At 42.0% G+C, this 24,858-nt stretch overlaps 2 protein-coding genes and 1 non-coding gene across 4 annotated transcripts in view; 1 reads left to right on the plus strand and 2 right to left on the minus strand.

Moving 5' to 3' along the window:
- ELAPOR1 (endosome-lysosome associated apoptosis and autophagy regulator 1) overlaps positions 1 to 10,176 on the minus strand; it is a 73,444-nt gene extending 63,268 nt beyond the window's left edge. For both annotated transcript variants that reach the window (XM_047085588.1, XM_047085589.1), the window contains exon 1: positions 10,024 to 10,176. In XM_047085588.1, the coding sequence (XP_046941544.1) occupies positions 10,024 to 10,176 (153 nt within the window). The remainder of the gene's footprint in view (positions 1 to 10,023) is intronic.
- A 1,163-nt stretch (positions 10,177 to 11,339) lies between these two features.
- Positions 11,340 to 22,120, plus strand: CFAP276 (cilia and flagella associated protein 276). Its single transcript, XM_047085120.1, has 5 exons — positions 11,340 to 11,420; positions 19,784 to 19,900; positions 20,423 to 20,538; positions 20,903 to 21,033; positions 21,476 to 22,120. The coding sequence occupies exons 1-5, from the start codon at positions 11,340 to 11,342 to the stop codon at positions 21,544 to 21,546; spliced, it is 516 nt and encodes a 171-aa protein (XP_046941076.1). The 3' UTR covers positions 21,547 to 22,120.
- Positions 22,121 to 23,003: 883 nt separating this feature from the next.
- On the minus strand, positions 23,004 to 23,414 carry LOC124516860 (small Cajal body-specific RNA 2). The gene has a single exon (XR_006963246.1). It is a non-coding gene; the product is annotated as a small Cajal body-specific RNA 2 (non-coding RNA).
- Between the last annotated feature and the right edge of the window lie 1,444 nt (positions 23,415 to 24,858).

The raw sequence follows: 24,858 nt of genomic DNA on the forward strand, positions 1-24,858 counted from the left end.
CTTCAAAAAATTAAAAGTAGGACTACCCTACAACCCAGCAATTGCACTTCTAGGTATTTATCCAAAGGATACAGGTGTGCTGTTTCAAAGGGACTCATGCACCCCAATGTTTATAGAAGCGCTATTGACAATAGCCCAAGTATGGAAAAAGCCCAAATGTCCAATGACAGATGAATGGATAAAGAAGATGTGGCATATTATGTACAATGGAGTATTACTCAGTAATCAAAAAATGAAATCTTGTCATTTGCAACTACGTGGATGGAGCTAGAGGGTATTATGCTAAGTGAAATAAGTCAAAGAAAGACAAATATCATATGACTTTACTCAGAATTTAAGATATAAATTTAAATTCTATATAAATATAGAACAGATGAACATAGGGGAAGGGAAACAAAAATAATAAAAAAACAGGGAGGGGGACAAAACATAAGAGACCCTTAAAATATAGAGAACAAACTGAGGGTTGCTGGAGGGGTTGTGGGTAGGGAAGGGCTAAATGGGCAAGGGGTATTAAGGAAGATACTTGTTGGAATGAACACTGGGTGTTATATGTAGAGGATGAATCACTAGGTCCTACTCCTGAAATTATTATTGCACTATATGCCAACTAACATGGATGTAAATTAAAAAATAAAAGTAAATAATAAAAAATAATAAATTAATTAAAAAAAAAAAGAATTCATCCGATGAGGGACGCCTGGGTGGCTCAGTCAGTTAAGCTTCCGACTCTCGGTTTCGGCTCAGATCATGATCTCACAGTTTCTTGGGTTCGAGCCCTGAGTCGGGCTTTGTGCTTATAGTGTGGAGCCTGCTTGGGATTCTCTCTCTCTCTCTCTCTCTCTCTCTCTCTCTCTCTCTCTCTCTCTCCCCCCCTCCCCCTCCCTTGCTCACACTGTCTGTCTCTCTCAAAATAAATACATAAAAACTGAAAAACAGAAAGAATTCATCTGACAGACTCAAGCAAACAATTATGCCTCAATACACACAGGAGGATGTTCACTGTGGCACTGTTACCATAAAAATGACTGGAATTGACCTATTCATCAAGTTTCTGTTTCAATAAATCATAGCGCATGCTTATAATGAATCACAATTCAGTTGTTAAAAATAAAGACATGGGCCTAAAGTAAGGAAAACAGTAAATTATAGAACAGGACAAATATTCTGATCTGATTTGTATAGAAGGTAAAAAGAAAAGACAGATGTGCTTGTACAGGCATAAAACATTTCAAGAAGAATATATTTAAGCAGGAGTTGACAGAGGTTAGCCTTTGGGGATTTGCAGGGAGGAGGGGAAACCTTTACTTCTCAGCTCATACCCTCTGCACAATTGGGACTGACATGCAGAAAACAGCACGGTGATTAAGAGCTCAGCTGCCTGAGTTCTTGCTCTCTTACCAGCCAAGTGACCTCTGGCAGTCTCATCTCTCTGTGGCAGGCACTGGAAATGTGGCAAGGAATAAAACATACAACAATACCAGCCCTCAAGAGTTTACATTCTTGTCGGAAGATATGGACAATTTAAAAAATATGGGTGTATATGCACACATATGTTTATATGTAAAATATATGCCAGATGGCAGAGAGTGCTGTAGAGGAAAGTGAAGCAGGTAAGAGGACAGGAAACCATGGGAAGTGGAATGGAGGTTGGGTATTAACAGCCTACCTCATAGAGTTCCTGTAAGGACCAAATGGATTGCTTAGAGTTCCTATAAGAACCAAATGCCTGTAGGTCACTTAGGGCACTCAATAAATGTGAATGATTATTATGAGCATATATTACCTTAAAATGTAAAAGTAAATAACAATTGTTAAACAAATCCATGCCAACAAAGACTTTTAATTAAGATCTCGTGTCTTCCTTTAATAGTTTTGAAACTTCGAAATGGGGATATACATTCTTCATTTTGCAAGTATAAAATTATGTTGTCAGGCCCTCTGGCCCTCTCTCTGTCCTGTAAGCACAGACTCTTTCCTGCCTGCAAACTTGTCCACTCGTCTTCACCTGCCAAACTTCTCCAAACCTTCAGCTCGCCACTTAAACCCACTCCTCAGAGTAGCCAGCTCTAACCTTCCCAATCTATAATCTAGGTTAGGCCTCCTTGCCACAGCTTTTGCTTTTCTTTCTTACCACTTAACCAAATTTGTAAGTCAATTGCATTGGTAATTTGGGAGTATACAGTCTGCCTTCCAAGCCCAGTTCCACCCCAGAACCATTTAGGTGGGGAAATGTGAAAGAGAGTTTTCATTCATTCCTGGCTGGTGGAGGAAGCAGCTGAGAAGCGACTTGGATGATGTATAGGGATTTGTTTATATTGTTTGCTATAGAATGAGGAAGATTCTGTCTCTCAGTTGCAGTAATAGCTTCCAGAAACACTCTAAGGTAGGTTGGGAGCTCTAGGTGGGGTCCTTCTTGAAACAGGAGGGGTCCTTCTGCTATGGACCAAGCAAAACCAAAGGGTGTGTTTGTGTGTGTGTGTGTGTGTGTGTGTGTGTGTGTGTGTGTGTGTGTGTTTCCTACTGATTTGTCAAGTTTGAAAGGACTGACAGTATTGCCAAAGGTATGAGAAAAGGTGAGGACATTTAGTGGAAAATAAAATTGGTGCAATTTCCTCAAAAGAGAAATTGGATAATATAGAGCAATATAAAATATATGCACTCTTGGGGCGCCTGGATGGCTCAGTTGGTTAAATGTGTCTCTTGATGTCAGCTCAGGTCATGATTTCGTGGTTCGTGAGTTTGAGCCCCACATCAGGCCCTGTGCTGAGAGTGCAGAGCCTACCTGGGATTCTCTTTCTTTCCCTCTCTCTCCCCTTCCCCCGCTCTCTCTCTCTCAAAATAAATAAATAAACTTTAAAAACATATTAAAAAAATATGTGCTCTTTGATCAAGGAATCTCCATGTCTAGCAATATAACTTAAGGAGTTAACAGGATAACATTTGAGCAAGTATTTACAAATATATATGCAAAAGCATTCATTTCAGTATTGTATATAGTAATAGAAATTAGAAGTCATTTGAATTGGTTAAGTTGATTAAATAGGTTATATTATATACATGCTACAGAACTCTATGCAGCCTTAAAAATGATGAAATCAGACCTATATTTATTAACAGAAATGTCTCTTGTAAATTATTGCATGAAAAAATTAGGTTATAACACAGCATGTGTGATATGATTCCACTTTTGGAGAATTATATACTTATATCTATACATATAAGTGTAGAAGTATAGAAAGTCTAGAAGTATAGAAAGAAGTCTGGAAACATGCAACAAAATGTTTACGGTGGTTTTAGCCGGTTACAAACTTTTGGGTAAGTTTTGTGTCCTTGTTTGCATTCTATATTTCTTGAAATTTTAGAATAAGAATGTATCATTGTTGCAAAAATAATAAAGCTATTTAAAAATAGTATTCAAGGGGCATCTGGCTGGCTAGTCGGAAGAGCATGAGACTCTTGATTTCGGGGTTGTGAGTTCAAGCTCCACATTGGGTGTAGAGATTACTTAAATAAATAAACATTGAAAAAATTCAATAGGACAAAAGGGAAATTAAAAAGTATTCAATAGGACAAAAGGGAATAAAGTATTCAATAGTATTCAAAATAGTATTCAATAGGACAAAAGGGAATAAAGCAATCTGGAGTTCAGTCCCATTCCTAAATTTTTAACAAAGATTTCATAAAACAGTAACAAACACATTTATTAAGCACTCACTATACACTATGCATTTTGCAAAGCACTTTAATCCTCCCCCAATCCATAAAAGGTAAGAACTAAATTATCCCCACTTTCCAAATGAAAAAACTGAGGCAAAGAGAGGTGAGTATCTTGCCCAAGACAATGCAGTTGAAATGGTAACTAGGATTCAACCGCAGGTGACAAACTCACACAGCCATCACCTCCAGGCCACCATTGTCCCGTAGAAACACTATGCTAGCCACATGTAAGATTTTAAAATTTCCAGCAGGCACATTTGAAAAAGTAAAGAGACACAGGTGAAATTAATGTTAATAAGGGGCACCCGGGTGGCTGAGTCAGTTAGGCATCTGACTTTGGCTCAAGTCATGATCTCATGGTTCATGGGTTTGAGCCCTGCGTTTGGCTCTGTGTTGACAGCTCAGAGCCTGGAGCCTGCTTCAGATTCTGTGTCTCCTCCCTCTTTCTCTGCCCCTCCCCGACTCGTGATCTGTCTCTCTCTCTCTCTCTCTCTCTCAAATAAATAAACATTAAAAAAAAGAAGTTAATTTTAATAATACACTTCAACATGCAATCAACATGCAATATTACTGAAGTATTCTGCATTCATTTTTTGTACTAAGTTTTCCAACTCTGGTTTGTGTTTTATACTTTACCGTACAACCGAACTCAGATGCTACATCTTCATCAAAAATACTTGATCTCTATTTAGATTTCATAAATTTATGGTTATGAAAGTACCCAAGTAGTTCCAAACACAGCCAATAATTTTTCAATGATTGAATAGAGTGTGCATTTTATTTTCAACTTAATTAAAATCACAAAAATTAAGAATTCATTTCCTCACTGCACTAGCTGCATTTTTATTTCTTGGTAGCCACGCACGGCTAGTGGCTCCTATATCTAGATAGTACAACTCCAGACCCTTAACTGCTATGCTTTCTTCCCTCTCTTGGCCAAATTCTACCAACTTTGTCCTCAGAATATCTTTCACATCTACTCTTTTCCCCTTTCCAACACTTTTACCACCGTTAAATTCTTATTAATTTTTTACTACCTTAAGACCATGTTAATCATAGTTCCACTAAAAATTCATAACAGCTAATGTTTATTGAGTACTTATTATGCACCAGTAACTGTTCTAAACACTTTACATGTATTAACTCACTTAACTGTCATAATATAGTAATTAAGTGGTCTTTATTAATATTCCCACCACAATGATGAGGAAGTTGAGTCCTGAGGAGATTAAATAATTTCCCCAGGGTCATACAGTTACTGAATGGAGGAGCTGGAAACTGAACCCACCCCACTTAGTATATCCAGACCCCACTCTCTGTACCAGTAGTCTGCCCACAAATACATACATAAAAAATGATGGTTTGAATGCTAGGATTATAGGTGATTTCTACTGTCTTCTTTTTATTTATTTTTCCCAAGTTTTCTGTAAATGAAATGAGTCACTTTTACAATTTTTAAAGTTTTTCTATTAAAGTAAGGCAGATAATGATCAGTCTGCTTCAGTTTTATACTCCTACCTTGAGACAGGAGAGTAGACAAAATGACTTCCTAACTGTCTTCAGATCTCAAGAATTTATTACTCTTTAGCGCCCTCTGATATCAAACAAAAACAGAACCTCTTGCAACCCTATAAATACTTCATGATGAATGGAGACTTTCAATTTCCCCTGTCCACCAAATATGGCAGGATGTTTTAAACATCCAACCTTGATGATTCCCAATCAAAGGAGTCACTTTAACTCTTATGCTTTCAGTGAAATATTTCCTGAAAGCTCAGAGGTCCTCAATGTTTTCTAGATCAACTTGTTTCCCTGTGGAGTTCAGACCTTGAATAACGAGTTAGAAGCAAATACAGGAGGAAATATAGAAGCCCAGAAGCTATGATCAGAGGGTAAAGTGTGGTGCCAGGGTCTCAGGCTATTCTTCCTCCTGGTACAGGGGCTGACTCTGGGGAAGTCAGAACTGCGAAAGGCCATCACTCTGATTCAAGAGCTGTTCTCTCTGCATCTCCCATGCCCACTCTAAAACCCTGACCAAAACCCTCAGCTTGCCCCTTTTCTTCACCCTGCACTTAAAGTCAGTCGCCAAACCCTCTAGCCTTCAATGTATTTTTCATATCTACACCTCTATGTGTCCCATTACCACCAGCCAGCACAGTCCCTCTGTTAGCCCCCTCCCTGACCGGTCTCCTTGCCCCCATCTCCTTCTCTCACCTTTTGGCCTACCTCAACCATGTTTACTTTTCTTTTAAAAAAATTTTTTTAAGTTTATTTATTTTTGAGAGAGTGACAGAAACAGAGTGTGAGTGGGTGAGGGGCAGAGAGAGGGAGACAGAATCCGAAGCAGGCTCCAGGCTCTGAGCTGTCAGCACAGAGCTTGATGTGGGGCTTGAACCCACGAACTGTGAGATCATGACCTGAGCCGAAGCGGGACTCTCAAACCGACTGAGTCACCCAGGCACCCCAACCATGTTTACCTTTCATTCATGCTAATCTGCTCTGAGCAGGCCACTACCTCCGCCAGAAATCCTTCAAGGATTCTGCACTTCAGGTTTCTAACTCTCCAACCTTGATTTCTACTGTACCCCACACCAACTCCACATTCCAACCTTATCTCCCATTGTACTCACACCTACTTCACATTTCAGCCGCCTGGTCTACTTGCTCTTCCCAGGATCCCTTGCATTTTCCTGGTGTACCTTTCCACAGGCCCCTCCCTCTATCTAATCCATCTCTGCCCATTGCAGTCCTACTGATTATTCCAGAAGTAGGTCAAGTGCTAACTGTTCGAATATGTTTTCTTCTTTTCCTATTCACATCTATATTGCCACTCTTGCATTGTTCACCACATGTTAACCTTATGTTACCATTTATGTATCATTATTTGTGTACTTATTTCTTCTGCCTACCAATATTTCTCTTTTTTTAAAGTTTATTGATTTATTTTGAGAGGGAGAGAGAGAGGGAGGAAGGAGAGAGGGTCAGAGAGAGAGGGGGAGAGAGAGAATCCCAAACAGGCTCTGCACTGTCAGTACAGAGCCCAATGAGGGACTCGAACTCAGGAACTGTGAGATCATGACCCGAGCTTAAATCAAGAGTCAGATGCTCAACTGACTGAGCCACCCAGGCGCCCCTGCCTACCAATATTTCTTAAGCACCTATGACATATCAACGGTATGCACTAGGCGTTTTACATGTGTTATCTAACTTAATCCTCACAACAGCTTTGTGAGAGTAAGAATAATGAAGAGTATTATCATCCCCACTTTACAGATTGGGAATCTGAGGTTGCAAGAAATTAATTAACTTGTTCAAAGTAGCATCCTTACTAAGTGGCAGAGTCATCACTCACTCAATTGAATTTTATTACAATCCAGGTATGCCAGATTCCTAAGCCCTACAGACTTTTCAGTATAGATTGGGAAGTCCCTTTGGGGCAGTTAATGCTGGAGCCTCAGGACAAGGCAGATCTGTTAAGAAGGTTTTCTGCTCCTCTCTCATTAGATTGAGACTCATCGTGCTATAGGAAATGCTCCTTTGGCTCTCAGTCAGCACTTGGCCCAGGTTAGCACAGGGCTAAAGAAATGATTCATGAAAACAAATACCATACAGGATTCTTAGTTCCACTGGTGACCCTGATTATTATAAAACTGTGAAAGGAAACGCACGCCACACCCTGGCCCAGGTTTAGCAACCTAGAACTCCCAGTTCTCTGTCACCTTAGTCTAGGCCTCATGCTAAACCTCTCTGTCTCCTGATTAGATCCAGAGGGATACCTCAGATTTGGAAAACAAGGCTGCAACAGCACTGTTGTTATTAGGGTTGGCCTAATGACTCTGATAAGAGTCCCTGTCAGTAATACCCAAATTGGACAAACAAGAAATTCATATGAAGATTAATAGTAGAGAAGGGTTAGTCTACCTTGAATTGTTTTTTCACCATTTAGGGTTGGAAGCCCCCAAACTTGTTGCGTCAGTTCATATTGCCAAATGAAGAACATTATAACAATGGGCTTATTCTCTTCCTTATTATTTTGGCATCACGTGTGTCCAACAGCCACTGTTTGCTCAAGGAGAGTCTCAATAGGACTTGCTGATGCTTGTGGCCAATAAGCATGGTTCCTAAGCCACTTTCACTCTGGCACGGGGTGTGGATCTAATGGTAAAGAAGCTGAATGGGAAAGGAGGTTAGGTAACACAAATTTATGTTTTTATTTTTACTCTCTCTTTCAGTACTCAAAGCAGTCCTTTTTCAGGTAGGTAATACTGAGACATCCATCCTACAAATCCAAAAACTGTGTGGTAAGTGACAGGCAGGGAGTGGAACCCTCGTATAACTGGGTTGCACAGCCTTCCACTCTCCTAAGCTCGTGCTCTGTGGCAAGACCTTTTGTTTAGGCAAATGTCAGCCATTTAAAAAGGACTAAAGGCTAAATTTGTACCCAAGTTACAGTTCTCAGGTGTCAATATTCTTCCCTCCCTCCAAACCAAGATGATACAACATCTTTAATTTCTCAAATGTCTCATATTTTCCAGAGCTGACAAGATCTCACCAAGAAGTAGTCGCTGCACTGTAAGACTCTTACCTTTCACTCAGAAGACTCCCCTGTTGGAGTCTTGGGTAAGTGGGCTTGCTTGAACTAGTTATCTCAGTTGGTTAGACCACAGGCCACCAAGGACAGTCAGCCACAGTCACGGACAAAATCATTCTGTTCCCAGCCATCTTTAAAACAGGTCATAAAGTGGCTGAGTGGCAACACAGATGGCCCAGGGCAGGTCATCAAGGGGACTGACGAGAGTTACCAGAACTGCCATTAACTGGAGCCACTAGTATCATGTTCATGAATGAAGTAAAAAATTCTAAGGGGTGCCTAGGTAGCTCAGTTGGTTGAACATCCGACTTCAGCCTAGGTCATGATCTCGTGGTTCACAAGTTCAAGCCCCATGTCACGCTCTGTGCTGACAGCTCAGAGCCTGGAGCCTGCTTCAGATTCTGTGTCTCCCTCTCTCTCCGCCCCTCCCCTGCTCACACTTTGTCTCTCTCTCTCAAAAATAAATAAAAACATTAAAAAAAATTCTCTCTCTTCCCGTCCCTTCACTTCTTGATCTGTTATGTTGTAGACAGTGTAATGAATAGAGCACCTTCATAATAATGTATGTCCATATGGGAGGGGGTTGTTGTTACTAATCAGTCAACACTGACAACTTACAAAAAGTATCTCAACCTCTCAAAACTCTAGCCAAGTATGACATTGGAGATTCCTTTTACGGGGCTAAACTATTGGTGCATTACAATTCTTTCACATTTCACAGAAATAACAGAACAACTTTTATTTTGCCTTCCCCAATGCAGTTCTTGTATTTTGTTACTGTCTCTGCCATATGGTTAAAAAGGGTTACTCAGAGAACAACCAAATATTGTTATTTCAACACTATAGAAACTACTGAGTTTTGTTACTCCTTAATACCTTGTGTATCCCTCCAAAAAGAATGCTCAAAGACATTTTTAAGTGGAAGACATTCACTACCTATTGTCTGAATTGTGTTGGCAACGTTTGAGTAGCACCTTGAAAAAAACTCATGACATACGTCAGCAGAAGTCCAGAAAAGGAAAGTAGAGATTTGTGGAAAGCGAAATATTACAGGACTCAAAGTGTGGTCAGAGGTGGGTCTTGTGCTATCAGGTATACTAAACAAAGCGCACTGGGAAAGGCAACGCATTTAGCAGTCTGCAAGGTAAATGGATGTTTGACATGGAGTGGGGAGAGAGAGGTGATGGGTTCCTTCAGTTCCCCTCACACATCTTCCTCCTTCACTCTCCTTTTTTGAAGCCATGATGAAACCACAAGGATTCCCACTTTGCTCCCCTACTTTCCTCTGGCCTTCCTCACTCTTCTCTTACCCCACTTCTTCTCTCTCACTTTCCATTTTGCCCCTCTGTACATAATCTTTTGTTTTCAACTAAAGGTAATTTCATTGCAGCTGGAAAACAACCCATGCCTTCTTCTTCCCTCATTCCCGAGTCCAGGGACCTGGGTCCCTCCTGGGCTCCTTGGAGCTGGGACCTTCCCCCCTGAGCTCAGCAGCCCAAGCTGTGAGGATGATCTATTTCGTGAGTCCTCCAGTAGGCTGGCCTCTCCATGACGCCAGTCTGCTCCTCTTCCCTCCCCCAGCCCCACGTCTCATCCCCAAAGAAACCTAAACTCCGTGGCCTCTGAAACTGTCTGTGCCTGGGTCCTCAAGGTCTCCGCCAGGATCCAAGATTTTTCTAACCAAAGTGGGGTTGAATCGGGGAAGACAGTACCTCTTTGCAGGCGTGAAGCTCCGGTCCCGCTGCCTGGGTCACCTGGAAGGCGGTCCCAACCCAGAGCAGCAGCCGCAGAAGCCGGAGTGTGCGCCGCTCACTTCTTCCCCTACGTCCGGAAGAGGGATGGAGGCTGCGCCCAGGCTCAGCCATAACGTTGTCCTGAGCGAGCGGCAGCAGCGGCTCAGGTGCTGCGGCTGCTGCTACTGCTGGCAGAAGGCGGAAAAAAAGGGGAGGGAGGTTCACAGGGGGAGGATGCAAGGGGCTGGGCTCGAGTCAGTCACCTCCCTGCGGCTACGCCGAGGCCGCCCATCCTTCCTCCTCCCTCCTTCCTCTTCTCCTCCTACCCACGTCGCCTTGGCAACCGCCTCCTCTTTCCCTCCGCGCGGGTGGGTCAGGGACCACGAGCTCCTCTGCCGCTCACCTGCCGGTCGCCATGGCAGCCGCCGCCGCCGGCGCGCGCCGCGTGGGAGGGCGCGCGCCCGGGGTCTGCAACCGGCCCAACAGGCGGGCACGGGGGGCGTGTAAAGAACGCAGTAGAAACATCCTCCAAGCCATCGCCACCAAATCCACCTTTTCCATTGCCCTTTTGTGCCATGGGCTTTTCATGAGCACCTCTAATTTTGCAGACGTGGCGTTCGACAAATACTTATTTAGCACCTCCTGTGTGTGGAGCGATAGAAGGAAGATTGAGACGCCATCTCACCTCCAGAAGTTACAGTTTGGAAGAGTGGCCCCGGTACGTGTTACCTACTGCAGCAGCCTCTTCTGGAGATCTTAACTTCCGTCCCACCAAATTCAGCGGTGCCTTTACAACCGGCTCTGTGAGAAGGCTTGAGACTGGCATAAACGGGTTTAAGCAAGGAGTGTTTGTGCAAGACACTTGGGCTCTTCCGTCTCCTGACATCCTCATTCTCTCATTGCTTTGAAAAATCCTTCTGTTAGATGCGAGGTAGAAGGAAATTCCTGGGTCATCTTTTAGGACTTCTTTCCCCAGATGAAGTCTTTTGCAGAAGTCCTGCACGCCAGGAGGCCGGCGTTTTTCAACTAAGCCTCCCGAATGCAAATTCAGGGCTGCTTGGTACACTCGGTGACACTTTCCCTCTGCGTTCCCAGGAGCTACCTCCCAAGGGGTCTCCCGCGCTGCACCGCCAGGTGGCGCCCTTCTCGAAGGGAACTCACCTCAGTCACAGACGGTGGGGCAGTTGCTCGGCAACCGAAACTGGGCGTTCCAAACAATTGGGACCCGGGATCCTCCGCGTGCGTTGTGTGCGGCTGCGCGGGCCCCCCGTCCTTCACACCAGCGCCTTTTTGCCATGCCTTTCACCCGAGACCCTTTCCAGCACCCTACGTTGGATAACGATGATTCCTACTTGGGAAAAGCCCGAGCTTCCAAGGTACTGTGGTTTCTTGCGCAGATTCCCACCAGGGTCGATGGCACTCTTCTTTCTGTTCGCCTAATGGGCAGAGATGGTAACTTAAAGGATTCTGGTGAGGACACTGAGTCAAGTACCGGATAAGTTTGCTTTCTGCCTGCCTCCTTGGCCCCATATTCAGGTCTGCTAACGTTTCAGAGGTGCTTTTGAGGAGAGTGAAGTAGAGCTCTAGCCCAGAGGAACTAGGGGCTCTCGTTGCCCAAAGCAATGCTGTGTAATGTGGCTTAAACAGTCGCAGGTCCCGCCAAACCACCCTTTGCCCTGTTTGGAAAACTGTTCTCTGAAGAGACATGAGATATGGAATGGGAGAGAATCCTCTGGAAGCCACCAGGTCATGCCTTATACATCTGCCTTCACACCATCTCTGTCTTTTGGTTAATACTGGAATGTGTGTGTGTGTGTGTGTGTGTGTGTGTCAGTGATTTGGGAATTTAGATGATCTTTTTTTTTTTTTCTGGCAGGGGTATTTGGGATGCTTGAAGTGGTGTGAAATACGGTGAATTAAATAGTAATTGTGGCTTAAATAACAGGATCAAAGAGCTTCCTTTGGTTTATTCAACATTTATCATTTACCATATGCCAGGCAATCTGCTCAACACTGAGGATATATAGATGAATTAGATATGGCTCCTGCTCTAGAGGAACTCTGGTAGAAAAGCTTACTGACAACCACAACAGCAAGAATGCCTGCACAATAGCACAGGTGTTATGACAGAGTTATATGTTGTGTATCAGGAGAACTGGGAGCTTAAAGGAAAGCTTCCCAGAGCAGGTGAGTTTTCACATCCAAATAGCTGGGCCAGGTGAGGGAGGAGGTGGAATGTGAGTTAGGAAGAAGGAAACAAGAACCAGATGTTCAGGGCAGAGGAGGCAGCGGGTGCCCATACATGGAAAGGAGAGAAAGAGTGGCCTGTTGGGGACCAGAGTCCAGAATGGCTGGAGCATCAATGTGAGATGGAGGAGGGGAGAGAGCAGGAGCCGGAGTGACCTTGTTGGACTGGATGTGCTGTGTACACCATGCTAGTGAGCTAGGATTCCATGCTGGAGGCACCGGGGCATCATGTCAGGATTTTAAGCACTACAATGACACAATCAATGGATGTTTCAGAAAACACAGTGACAGTGGGTTGGGTAGAATGGGAGTTAGGACAAGAGGAATCAGCAAGGAGGCAAGAGCCTCAGGAGGCAGCAGTCTCCAGGAGGAATAACGGATCTAAAGCAGGGGGTGGCAATATGGTGCAGATGTGAAAAAGATGCAAAGGGCAGGACTGATGAGACTTTGTGGCTGGATATGGATGGGCCCAAAAGAAGGGACAAGTCTAGGACAGCTCCTAGGTGTCCGAGGACTTAATTGATGCCATTACTGAGTGAGGGATTCAGGGGAAGCAGGTTTGGGGAGAAAGATGTTCAGATAAGTTATGCAGATGTTGTTTTGTGGTGCCTGTAGGACTCTTAAGTGAACATGAATAGCAGGCAACATGCTTGAGAGTTCTAGGTTGAAGATGTATATCGGGAAATCAAAATAGCCATGTGGTGGTTGAAGCCATAGGAAGGAATGAGCTCATCCAGTGAATGTAAGAATACAAAAAAAAAAAAAACAAAAAACAAAAAAAAAACCTTGGAGAATGCACTAAGGGGCAGAGAAAGAGAAAGTAGTGCTGACAAGGGAGCTAAGCAGTTACGACTAAACTCAAGAGGAAAACAAGGAGGAACTGGACCAACAGAGCATGGAGAGAACATTTGAGGGAATCTGAATCATGGTTCCATAAACTGCAGAGGTCAAATAAGATCAGGTCTGGAAAGGATCCTCCAATCCTAGCTAAAGATAAAGATCACTGGTCACTAGCAAGAGCAGCTTCAGTGCTAGCTTGAGAAAGAGGCCTGACTGCAGTGGCTAAAGAGGGGACGGAAATGGGGAGGAAGTGGAGATAAGTAAATGTCAACTCTTGAAGTCTAGTTCTGCAAGGAAGGTGATAGAGTGGTAGTGAGACGGTGATAAAGGAACGAGAGAGAAGCTGAGTACAGGGGATGCTAGGATGGTGCAGGTCTCTCTGAAGCACAAGGCTAGGTTCAGGGGAAAAAGGTTATTCCTTTTTATTTTATTTTTGAAGTATAGTTGACATACAGTGTTATATTCATTTCAGGTGTACAACATAGCGATTTGACCATTCTATTCATTACTCAGTGCTCACCACAGTAAGTGTAGTCAACACCTGTCACCGTACAACATTATTACAATATTATTGACTATATTCCCTATGCTGTACTTTTCATTCCCGTGGCTTTTTTGTTTTAAAACTGGAAGTTTGTATATCTTAATTTTTTCATCTATTTCACCCCTCTCTCTACCCACCTTCCTTCTGGCAACCTTTAGTGTGTTCCCTGCATTTATGGGTCTATTTCTGCTTTTGTTTTGTTTTGTTTTTCAGGCTCCACATATAAGTGAAATAATCTGGTATTTGTTTCTCTTTGTCTGACTTCTTTCACTTAGCAGATACCCAGGCTCCATCCATGTTGTTGAAAACAGAAAGATTTTTCTTTTTTATGACTGAGTAATATGCCGTTGTGGGTGGATGGATAGATAGATAGATAGATAGATAGATAGATAGATAGATGAATGGATAAAGAATAAAGATATAGGGGCACCTGAGTGGCTCAGTCGGTTAGGTGTCTGACTCTTGATTTCGGCTTAGGTCATGATCTTACAGTTGGCAGGATCGAGCCCCATGTTGGGCTCTGTGCTGACAGTGTGGAGCCTGCTTAGCATTTTCTCTCTGCCCCCCTCCACTTGCACTGTCTTTCGCTCTCAAAATAAATAAACATTAAAAAAGAATAAAGATATATAGATATATAGATATCACATTTTCTTTATCCATTCATCTATTGATTGGCGCTTGGATTGCTTCCATGTCTTGGCTATTGTAAATAATGCTGCAGTAAACATAGTCCATATATCTTTTTTAATTAGTGTTTTCGTTTTCTTTGGGTAAGTACCCAGTAGTGGAATTATGGAATTGTATGGTATTTCTATTTTTAATTTTTTCAGGGACCTCCATACTGTTTTCCCCAGTGACTGCACCAATTTACATTCCCATCAACATTGCACAAGGGCTCCCTTTTCTCCACATCCTTGCCGACACTTGTTATTTCTTGTCTTTTTTTTTCTGGTCTTTTTGATACTAGCCATTCTGACTCATGTGAGGTGATACTTCATTGTGGTTTTAATTTGCATTTTCCTGATGATTAATGATGTTGAGCATCTTTTCGTGTGACTGTTGGCCATCTGTAGGTCCCCTTAGGAAAAATGTCTATTCAGGTCCTCTGCCCCCTTTTTAATCAGGTTTTTTTTGTTTTGTTTTGTTTTTTGGTGTTGAGTTGTATAAGTTCTTTATATGTTGTGCATATTAATTATCAGATATATTATTTGCAAATATCTTCTTCCATTCAGTAGGTTGTCTTTTCATTTTGTTGATGGCTTTCTTTGTGAACAAGCTTTTTATTTTGGTGTACTCCCAATTGTTTATTTTTCTTTTTGTTTCCCTTCCCTGAAGAGACATATCCATAAATATTTTGCTAAGGCTAATGTCCAAGAGATTATTGCATATGTTTTCCCTTAGGAACTTTATGGTTTCAGGTCTCACATTTAGGTCTTTAATCTATTTTCCTTTTGTTTTTGTGTATGATATAAGAAAGGGGCTTAGTTTCATTGTTCTGCATGTAGCTGTCCAGTTTTTTTCCCAGCATCATTTATCAAAAGAACTGTCTTTTCCCCATTGTATATTCTTGCCTCCTTTGTCATAGATTAATTGACCATAAAAGCATGAGTTTATTTGGGGTCTTTCTATCCTATTCCATTGATCTATGTGTCTATTTTTGTGCCAGTACTATATTGGGGTTTTTTTTTTTAGTTTATTTATTTGTTTTAGTAATCTCTACACCCAGTGTGGGGCTTGAACTCATGACCCTGAGATCAAGAGTTTCATGCTCTTCCAACCAAGCCAGCAAGGCACCTAAAGTACTATATTGTTTTGATTACTATAGTTTTGTACATGTCTTGAAATCTGGGATTGTGGTACCTCCAGCTTTGTTCTTCTTTCTCAAGATTGCTTTGGCTATTCGAGGTCTTTTGTTCCATAAAATTTTAGGATTATTTGTTGTAGTTCTGTGAAAAATGTTATTGGTATTTTGATGGGGATTGCACTGAATCTTTAGCGTGCTCTGGGTAGTATGGGCATTTTAACAATATTATTTCTTCCAATCCATGAGCATGGTATATCTTGCCATTTGTGTTGTTTTCAATTTCTTTCATCAATGTCTTAATAATTTTCAGAAAAGAGGTCTTTCACTGCTTTGGTTAAATTTATTCCTAGCTATAATATTATTTTTGGTGCAATTGTAAATGGAATTGTTTTCTTAATTTGTCTTTCTCCCACTTTGTTATTGGTGTATAGAAACAATGGATTTATGTATGTTAATTTTGTATTCTGCAACTTTACTGAATTCATTTACTAGTTTCAATAATTTTTTGGTGGAATCTTTAGGATTTTCTATACATAGTATCATGTCACGTGCAAATAGTGACAGTTTTACTTCTTCCTTACCAATTGGGATGCATTTTATTCCTTTTTCTTATCTGATTTCTGTGGCTAAATCTTCTAATACTATGTTGAATAAAAATGGTGAGCACAGACATACTTATTTTGTTCCTGATATTAGAGGAAAGTCTGAATTTTTCACCATTAAAATTGATATATACCTTTATGATGTGGAGATACATTCCCTCTAAACCTACTTTGTTGAGATTTTTTTGTCATGAACAGATGGTGTATTTTGTCAAATGCTTTTTCTGCATCTATTAAGATAATCATATGGTTTTTATCCTTCCTCTTGTTAATGTGATGTAACATATTGATTGATTTGTGAATACTGAGCCCCCTTGCATTGCTGGAATAAATCCCACTTGGTCATGGTGAATGATCCTTTAAATGTATTATTGAATTTGTTTTGCTATATTTTGTTGAAGATTTTTGCATCTATGTTCATCAGGGATATTGGCTTGTATTTTTTTTTTTTTCATTTGTAGTGTCTTTGATTTTATCATCAGGGTAGTGCTGACCTTGTAGAATGAATTTGGAAGTTTTCCTTCCTCTTCTATTTTTTTGGAATAACTTGAGAAGAATGGGCATTAACTCTTCTTTATTTTCCTAAAATCTTTATTTTTGGGAGAGAGAGAGAAAGAGAGAGAGAGGTAGACAGAGAATCCAAATAAGGCTCCTTGCTGTCAGCACAGAGCCCAATGTGGGGCTCAAACTCATAAACTGTGAGATCATGACCTGAGCCAAAGTCAGATGCTTAACTGACCGAGCCATCCAGGTGCCCCAACTATTTTTTAAATGTTTGGTAGAATTCACTTGTGAAACCATCTAGTCCTGCACTTTTGTTTGTTGGGACTTTTAAATTACCATTTCAATTTTGTTACTAGTAATTGGCCTGTTCAAATTTTCTATTTCTTCCTGATGTAGTTTTGGAAGGTTCTGCATTTCTAGGAACTTATCCTTTTTTTCTAGATTGCCTAATTTGTTGGCATATAGTTTTTCATAATATTCTGTTGTAATTATTTCTGTTTCTGTGATGTTGGTTATTGTTTCTCCTCCTTCGTTTCTGATTTTATCTAAGTCCTCTCTTTTTTTTCTTTTTCTTGATGAGTCTAGCTAAAGGTTTATCAGTTTTATGTTTCCCATGGTTTCATTGATCTTTTCGTGTATGTGTGTGTATGTTTTAGTCTGTATTTCATTTATCTTTGCTCTGATCTTCATTTTTCCATCCTTCTACTAACTTTGTTAGTTCTTTGTTAGGGTTTGTTTGTTCTTCTTTTTCTAGTTTCTTTAGATCGTTTGATTATTTTTCTTGTTTCTTGATGTAGGCCTGTATTGCTATAAACTTCCCTCTTATAACTGCTTTTGCTGAATCCCAAAGACTTCGGACAGACAGCTGTGTTTTCATTTTCTGTTTCTTGATTTCCTGATTTCTTAGTTGACCAATTGGTGATTTAGTAACATGTTGTTTAGCCTCTGTGTGTTTGTGTTTCTTTCAGGGTTTTTTTTTTTCCCCTTCTAATTGATTTCTAGTTTCAGCACTATCGTGGTCGGGAAAGTTGCTTGTTGTGATTTCAGTTTTCTTAAATTTGTTGAGACTACGGCGCCTGGGTGACTCAGTCAGTTAAGCTTCCAACTTCGGCTCAGGTCATGGTCTCACAGTTCGTGAGTTCAAGCCCCACATCAGGCTCCATGCTGACAGCCCAGAGCCTGGAGCCTGCTTCAGATTCTGTGTCTCCCTCTCTCTCTGCCCCTCCCCTGCTTGCACTCTGTCTCTCTCAAAAATAAAAAATAAAACATTAAAAAAAATTTTTTTTTAATTTTTTTAATTAAAAATTTTTTTTATTGAGACTTGTTTTGTGGCCTAATATGTGACCCGTCCTGGAGAATGCTCTATGTGCTCTCAAAAACAATGTGTAATTCTGGTGCTTTGGATGGAATGTCCTGTATACATCTGTTGGGTCCATCTGATCTAATATGTCATTCAAAAACATCATTTCCTTGTTGGTTTTCTGTCTGGATGATCTATCCATTGATATAAGTGGGGTAAAGTCTCCTAGTGTTATTGTATTACTATCAATTTCTTGCTTTTTTTTTTTTCAATTTCTTCCTTTATGTCTATTAAGATTTGCTTTATGTATTTAGGTGCTCCTATGTTTGGTACATAGGTAATTGTAATTGTTATATCCTGTTGTTGGATTGATCCTCTATCACTATGTAATGCCCTTATTTGACTCTTGATACAGTCTTTGTTTTTTTTTTTTAATTTTTTTTTTTTTCAACGTTTATTTATTTTTGGGACAGAGAGAGACAGAGCATGAACGGGGGAGGGGCAGAGAGAGAGGGAGACACAGAATCGGAAACAGGCTCCAGGCTCTGAGCCATCAGCCCAGAGCCCGACGCGGGGCTCGAACTCACAGACTGCGAGATCGTGACCTGGCTGAAGTCGGACGCTTAACCGACGGCGCCACCCAGGCGCCCGATACAGTCTTTGTTTTAACGTTTGTTTCATCTGATATAAGTATTGCTACCTGGCTTTTTTTTTCTTCCATTTGAGGGGAATATGTTTTTCCATTCATAAGGGTTATTCTTGAGTAAAAGGGACATCTCTTTCTTTGAGATGGAAGGACATTGGATGTGAGGATGGTATTCATGCTCAACAGTCTTGACTTTCTCAGTGAAAGACAGTCTCATCCACTGAATGAGGACATGATGAGACTTCTGTAGCTTTTGAAAAGTGGGAGGAAATCTGCCTATGCTTGCCTCATATATTTGTAGTTTTCTTGTTTCATTTGTCATCTTTTTTGCTGGTGGCACACTGCCTGGAACATAGTATTCAATTAATGTATAACTGATCTGAGTCACACAGCATTTTGCCATATATAGAGGGGAGGAGGGTTTCAACATTGGATAGGTTGAATTTGATTTCTACTAGGTTGGAATTGTACTCACTAGAATTCAGTCATCATTCAAACAGTGTTTCATTTTTGAATGCCATGTGTTAGGTTGCTGTTCTAGACACTAGGGATACAATATAGCTTTACATACAATGAAGAAAATCAGTTATGTGCTTTTCACATTCATGCTTATGTGGTTCTATTTAGAAGATTGACTAACCGGTGTACTTTTTCTTTGACATTTCTGCAGTCACAATAACCCTTCCCTGCTGATATTTTTCTCTTCCTGCTTAGACACTGCACTCTTCTGATTCTCCTGTCTCTGATTGCCTTAGTGTCCTTTCTCTTTCCTCTCCACCCGCCCCCCCCCCATTATAATATTATACAGTCATGAGCCCTTTTGGCCACACTCCTTTTGCAGGCTTCAGCTACTACTTCATGCGGACGACCATCAAACCTCTATTACGTGTTCTGAGCTCTCCTCTAACTTGCACACTTCCCATTTTCTACCTGTTGACTGCAATCAGATGTCTTGCCTTTTCTTCAAACTCAGGACATCTAAGCCTGAGTTCATCATCTTATCTCTTCTGCACTCTTTACCCCCTGTCCCACTTCACCCCTTTCCCTGTATTCCTGGCCTACTTCTGCCAGTTCTAAGATTGAAAACTTAGGAGCATCTAAAGTCTGGGAATCTTGCCTCATATTGTTCTCCCCGTGGAAGGTATCTGAGGTTCAGTTAAAATAGGATGGAATAAGGAGATGGTGTCACTGAAGCCATCACATCAGCAAGGCCTCCTGTAACCAGGTCCTGTGTGTGGTTTCTCTTTTGCAGAAACTGCCATATAAGAACCCAAATCACCTTGCTCAGCAACAGGAACCCTGGAGTCGGCTCAACTCAACTCCCACAATCACCTCCATGAGGCGGGAAGTTTATTTTTTTGATCCTGAGGTACCTAGTATTGAAATGCTATTTCTCTTTACATCCGCTTAAGACTCGTGACTATCATTTTTGGAAAGGTAGTCTGTCCTTAACTGCATCACCATCTTTATTTTGTCCCCAATCCAAGATCCTACCAAATCCAAAACCAAATATTGATTTATCTGGCCCCTGGGAAGTTGGAAGGCTTCGGTTTTTTCTCCAGTTGATTATCTGGAGCAAGTTGTTTTCTTACCAGACTTCTCTTCTGATTGTAACCATAAATGAAGTAAGGCCCATTAGGCCCAACTAAAGGACAGTATAATTATTTCCATATCTCCAGTAAGAACTCACCCCTCCTTAGGCCTAACCATGACACAATTCTATATTGACAAGAGTTAAGATGTCTTTGGTGTGTAAGGAGTTGGTGGGTCTCAGCCACAAAAAGGGTTCGCTCTGCTTTTGGGGAAAAGTAGAGCCCAGCAGAACTGACTAGAGTTGGGGTAGAGGTGGCAAGTTAACCCTGGGGGTGGGGCGTATTGACTTCCTCTGTAGATACCCAAGGATGACCTGGATTTCCGCTTAGCAGCCTTGTACAACCACCACACAGGGACATTCAAGAACAAAAATGAGACACTCTTACATCAGGAGACCACCCAGGATACCCATGGGTAAGTGGTGGAGGTGGAGCCTCTCCGTCCTAAGGACAATGCCATCCAGTCAAGTAAGGTAATGTGTTACCTGAAAAATAACAACGATAACCAAGAGGTACTCATTTGTATACAGATTTCTATATTTTTTACATCTGTATCTGTAATGCAATTTCTATATTTTTATTATCTAAAATGAATAGCGATCCTCCAGGATTGTTCTTATCTGTATAAACAAACAAAAGCTTCAGTTGATTCCACTGAAAAAGATAAAAAGGATCTTTGGCTGCATTATTTCTGAGGCTGCATGCAACTCTTTCCCTCCTCACCTGTCTCCTTCTGATTGATTTCACTCTCCCCTGTTCTTCCCCATACCATCTTCCAGAATCATCAAGACCCAATTCCCTGGAGAACCTTTACCCCCTCCTCTGCCACCTTCCATCACTTCCCAGGCTAACATCAGACACTGGATCAACCCTAAGAAGGAGTCTATCCACAGCATCCAGGGATCCATAGGTAAGGGTTAGAAGACTGGGGGGCAGATGGGTGGTACAAGAGTTTTTTTTAAATGGACCTAGGAATCAGGGAGTTGAGGTGACTGGCCATTAGAGAACTTAAGGGATAACTTAGGATCTAGGAATAGCAGTGACTAAGTTGACATATATCAGGCTAAATCCAGGGGACATGTTGCCTATAAGCTAGGAAGTGAGTTCAATTTTTCAGAGCCTTTAACTCAGCCTTAGGTCTAGGGAACAAAATTTCTAGCAAAGGGCAGAAACCTGGGAATGAAAGACCTCTAGCTATCTCCCATTAGTCCCGTATATGCCAGTTTCCCAGCTGTTACAAGACAGCTTGTTACTGCTCCACAGTACCCAGAAAGGTATGGATGATTACAGGTTCCCAGAAAAGGCAAACAATTGAAATTCACAACCTACTCCCTCTTCTCTTTTCTCCACAGTGTCCCCTCATACTGCAGCCACCAATGGAGGCTACTCCCGAAAGAATGATGGTGGCTTCTTCTCTACCTAGTGTTGACAGGCCCCTGGACTAATTAATCATAGTGGAACGTCCTTTCGCCCACCTCCATTAAATAGATTTGTGCTGGATGAAGCTTGAAGTGTGTTGCCCAAGGACTAAAAGTTGACACTTGACTACTCTTAAAATATGGAAGTTTCCCAACTTCTAGAAGTTAGTCCTGTTGGACATATTTGCAATTTGGAGTCATTTTGCTGAGAAGATAAGGATTTAGAAGTCATTCCAAACATTGATGTATCCATTCAACATTTCTTGCGAACTTTTATATGTCAGGCACTGAGCTAAGTGTTGAGGAAACAAGAATGGACGTAGCCCATTTTCTTAATGAGCTCACACTGCCATAATTCTGGTAGTTCTATGTGGCATTAATGGTTACGATGAGGTCACACTTAACATACTTCGGACCAAGTGGATTTTGTCATCTACTGGACTCTACCTTGCCATGAGGGCTCGATCTGTCTGGTCCAGGCTCCTTGCCATTGCTCATTCTCTGACTCTGCGGTCTTCTTGCCTGGGAGTCAATTCCCTTCTTTGTCAATTTGTGCCGTGAAATACAGGCAGTTCTTCTAAACATGGTTCAATAATCTGGTGCTTGGGCTTGAGGGGACCTAAAAACCAATGCAGTAATGTGGTTTCTAAAATTACAAGTCACTCAGGGGGACCTGCTGTTAAATTGGGCAAGAAATGGCAGACCTTTTAGAATACTGTAGGGTAAACTTCCATTTCTAAGTTTGGACAGCATGTGCATTATTGAATAATGCAGATATGAAAGGACTTCTTCCTGTTACTTAGGTACACATGGTCCTTAAATCCCACCAATCTATCACAGCCCCTCTTCCACAGTTACTCCACCTATTCAGATAGTATCTGCTGCCAAGTGACAATATGAAGTTTCAATTCTCATTATTTATAATGGCTGAAAGCGGCAGAGATGGGTGACTCTCCAGATAATCATCTCATGCAGGTTATTTGATACTGAAATATTTAAAACTTTAATACTGTGACCCATACATCAAGGTTTTTAAAAATACAGACTCGTTGACCTCCCTAATAAATCTAATTCAGTAAATCTGGGGCGGGTCCCCGGTATCTGAATATTTACAAGCTCTCCAAGTTCTCTTACGGATACTCACACACGCGCGCGCACACACATATAGGCGTGCATATATACATAGAGCCTTTAGCGCAGACGCTGTAGTGTGCTTCTAGATCAGCGGGCACCAGTGTTGGTACCATACAAACGGTCATCACAAGTCGGGACTAAAGGAATAAAGGGAGGGGTGCTAAAGAAAAACACTGAGGCGGCAAACACGACTTCGTGCCCTTCCAGCCCCAGGGGGCGGAGCGATGGCTCCTTCACCCGCGCCTTCCCCACCCGTCAGCGCCCCTGCCGCCGCCGATTGTAAACGCTTAGCCCCAATGCCACGGGTGGCCGTGCCCCAGGGCCGGGCTCAGATCAGAATCGCCTCGATAATCAGTGGCCCGGGACTAGCCCGGCCTCGTCTATCTGATCAATTCATCATTTCTGAGCGCCGGGCCCCGTAAGACCGGCTCCGGGACCGCAGCGTCGCCGCCGCCAAAGGGGCCTCGCTGCACAGCGCCCCAGAGGAGGGGGCTTCGCAGGAGGGGAGCTTTTCATATCGGGTCGGCCCCGCGGGGCAAGGGTCACAACCCGATCAAATAAGATCAAGGTGTAGGCGGGGGAGAGTGGCTCAGGGACGGGCGCACACACTCGCCTTGCACGCCCCACGCGCACACTCACAGTCGCGCATCCACGCACACTCAGCCCATACGCGCCTTCCATTCAACACCAAAGCACCACACAAACCACCTCGCCCTAGGCCGCTCTCCCTCCGGAAAGAGAACGGAAGTCCGCATCCTCTTTTAAATCCCTCCGCCCCTCCCCCCACCTCGGAGGATTCTGGGAGGAACCACTGAGCATAGGCCCTCGTGACGGTATGCGTTTTGCTGCCCTCGCGTGGCTCGGAGGGGAACGAACCCAGGTCCGAGGGAAAGGCTGGACAAAATCCGGCAATCCTAAATCGTGCTTGTCTTTTGGTCTTTGTGCAGCAGCATATTTATATCCATATCTCTAGTTTTTCTTTGGTCTTTGACCCAAGTTCTGGATATAAGATGATTCAGTCTCAGATTTATAGGTGGCTACTTTCCCATGGAGAAGGCAAATCCCGGTCATTAACCAGTATCAGGTTCTGCAGGAGTTCCTCCCCCAAGGGAGAAGGAAAACATCATTTTACCAAAGGGAAGGGTGAGAATAGGTTACTTAAATCCAAGGGCTTGATAGTCATGATAATTGTGAGATGAGTAACAGTAGGAAGGCATATCCCTATCCTCATTCACAAGAGCCCTCTTGCTACCTGGAACTTGGTTCTGTGGCAGTCACATTGCTGAACCTTCATTAACTTGCATGTCTGTTAAAGCATGTCTAACTTTCCAATTCCAGAATAAGTAGTGAAAAAAAAAAGTAGTGATTATATAATTAGTATTAGCTCCTTTCATATCAAGGAACACAATTTTAATGTCTGTTACCTTCTCTTTTTTCAGTGAAAAAGGTGTGGATGAGGGTAAACCAGAAAAATATTAATTTATAATTTGTAACTGTACCAATCCCACCGTGCACTTATAAACAAATAGAAGGAAAGTATCCATTTAAAGTATCCATTTATGTGCCAGAATCCCATTGGCTCAAGGATTGCCTAGGTTCATAGCTGGTTAACCCGATAACCTCATTTGAATGAAGGAGTTTATGACTGGTAATGACAGGTGATACTTGTATTTTAATAGTAGTGGTAGATAAAATGTTTTGAGGAGTGCTATTTACCTTATTTAATACACCTCAACACTTATTCATGTATATATGCTGATATATATGAAAGCTGATGCATGTATGAGCTCCCTCAAAGGAGAAAAACACACGCTCATAAATTATGAACTATATCGTATATTTGGTGACCATCACACTAGGTTAACAGGAATGATGGTATTCACTATGATGTAAACTAAAAAGGTATATACCATGGGCAGAACCCAGAAGAGTATTGAACAAAGTTCAATGAATTCATGTGACAAATAAAATGGACAAAAACGGTAGGGAAAGGAATTTTATTTTCAAGGATTTGTGCAGACAGTGGTGAATAAAAAATTTTATTTCAACTATAAAAGGCTGACTTCATTCCACCCTGGCATTCAGGGTTTATGGTGATGCCAGTTTGAATCTGAGGCAATATTGCTATCCCCATTCTCCTACCCCTAAGACTTCCTTAGGGGAATAACGTCCTACAATTTTCA

The sequence above is a fragment of the Lynx rufus genome, unplaced genomic scaffold (assembly GCF_022079265.1).
Source record: "Lynx rufus isolate CCGP_SWC_20201006 ecotype Redwood Valley unplaced genomic scaffold, mLynRuf1.p SCAF_2, whole genome shotgun sequence".
In the NCBI taxonomy this organism is placed as follows: domain Eukaryota; kingdom Metazoa; phylum Chordata; class Mammalia; order Carnivora; family Felidae; genus Lynx; species Lynx rufus.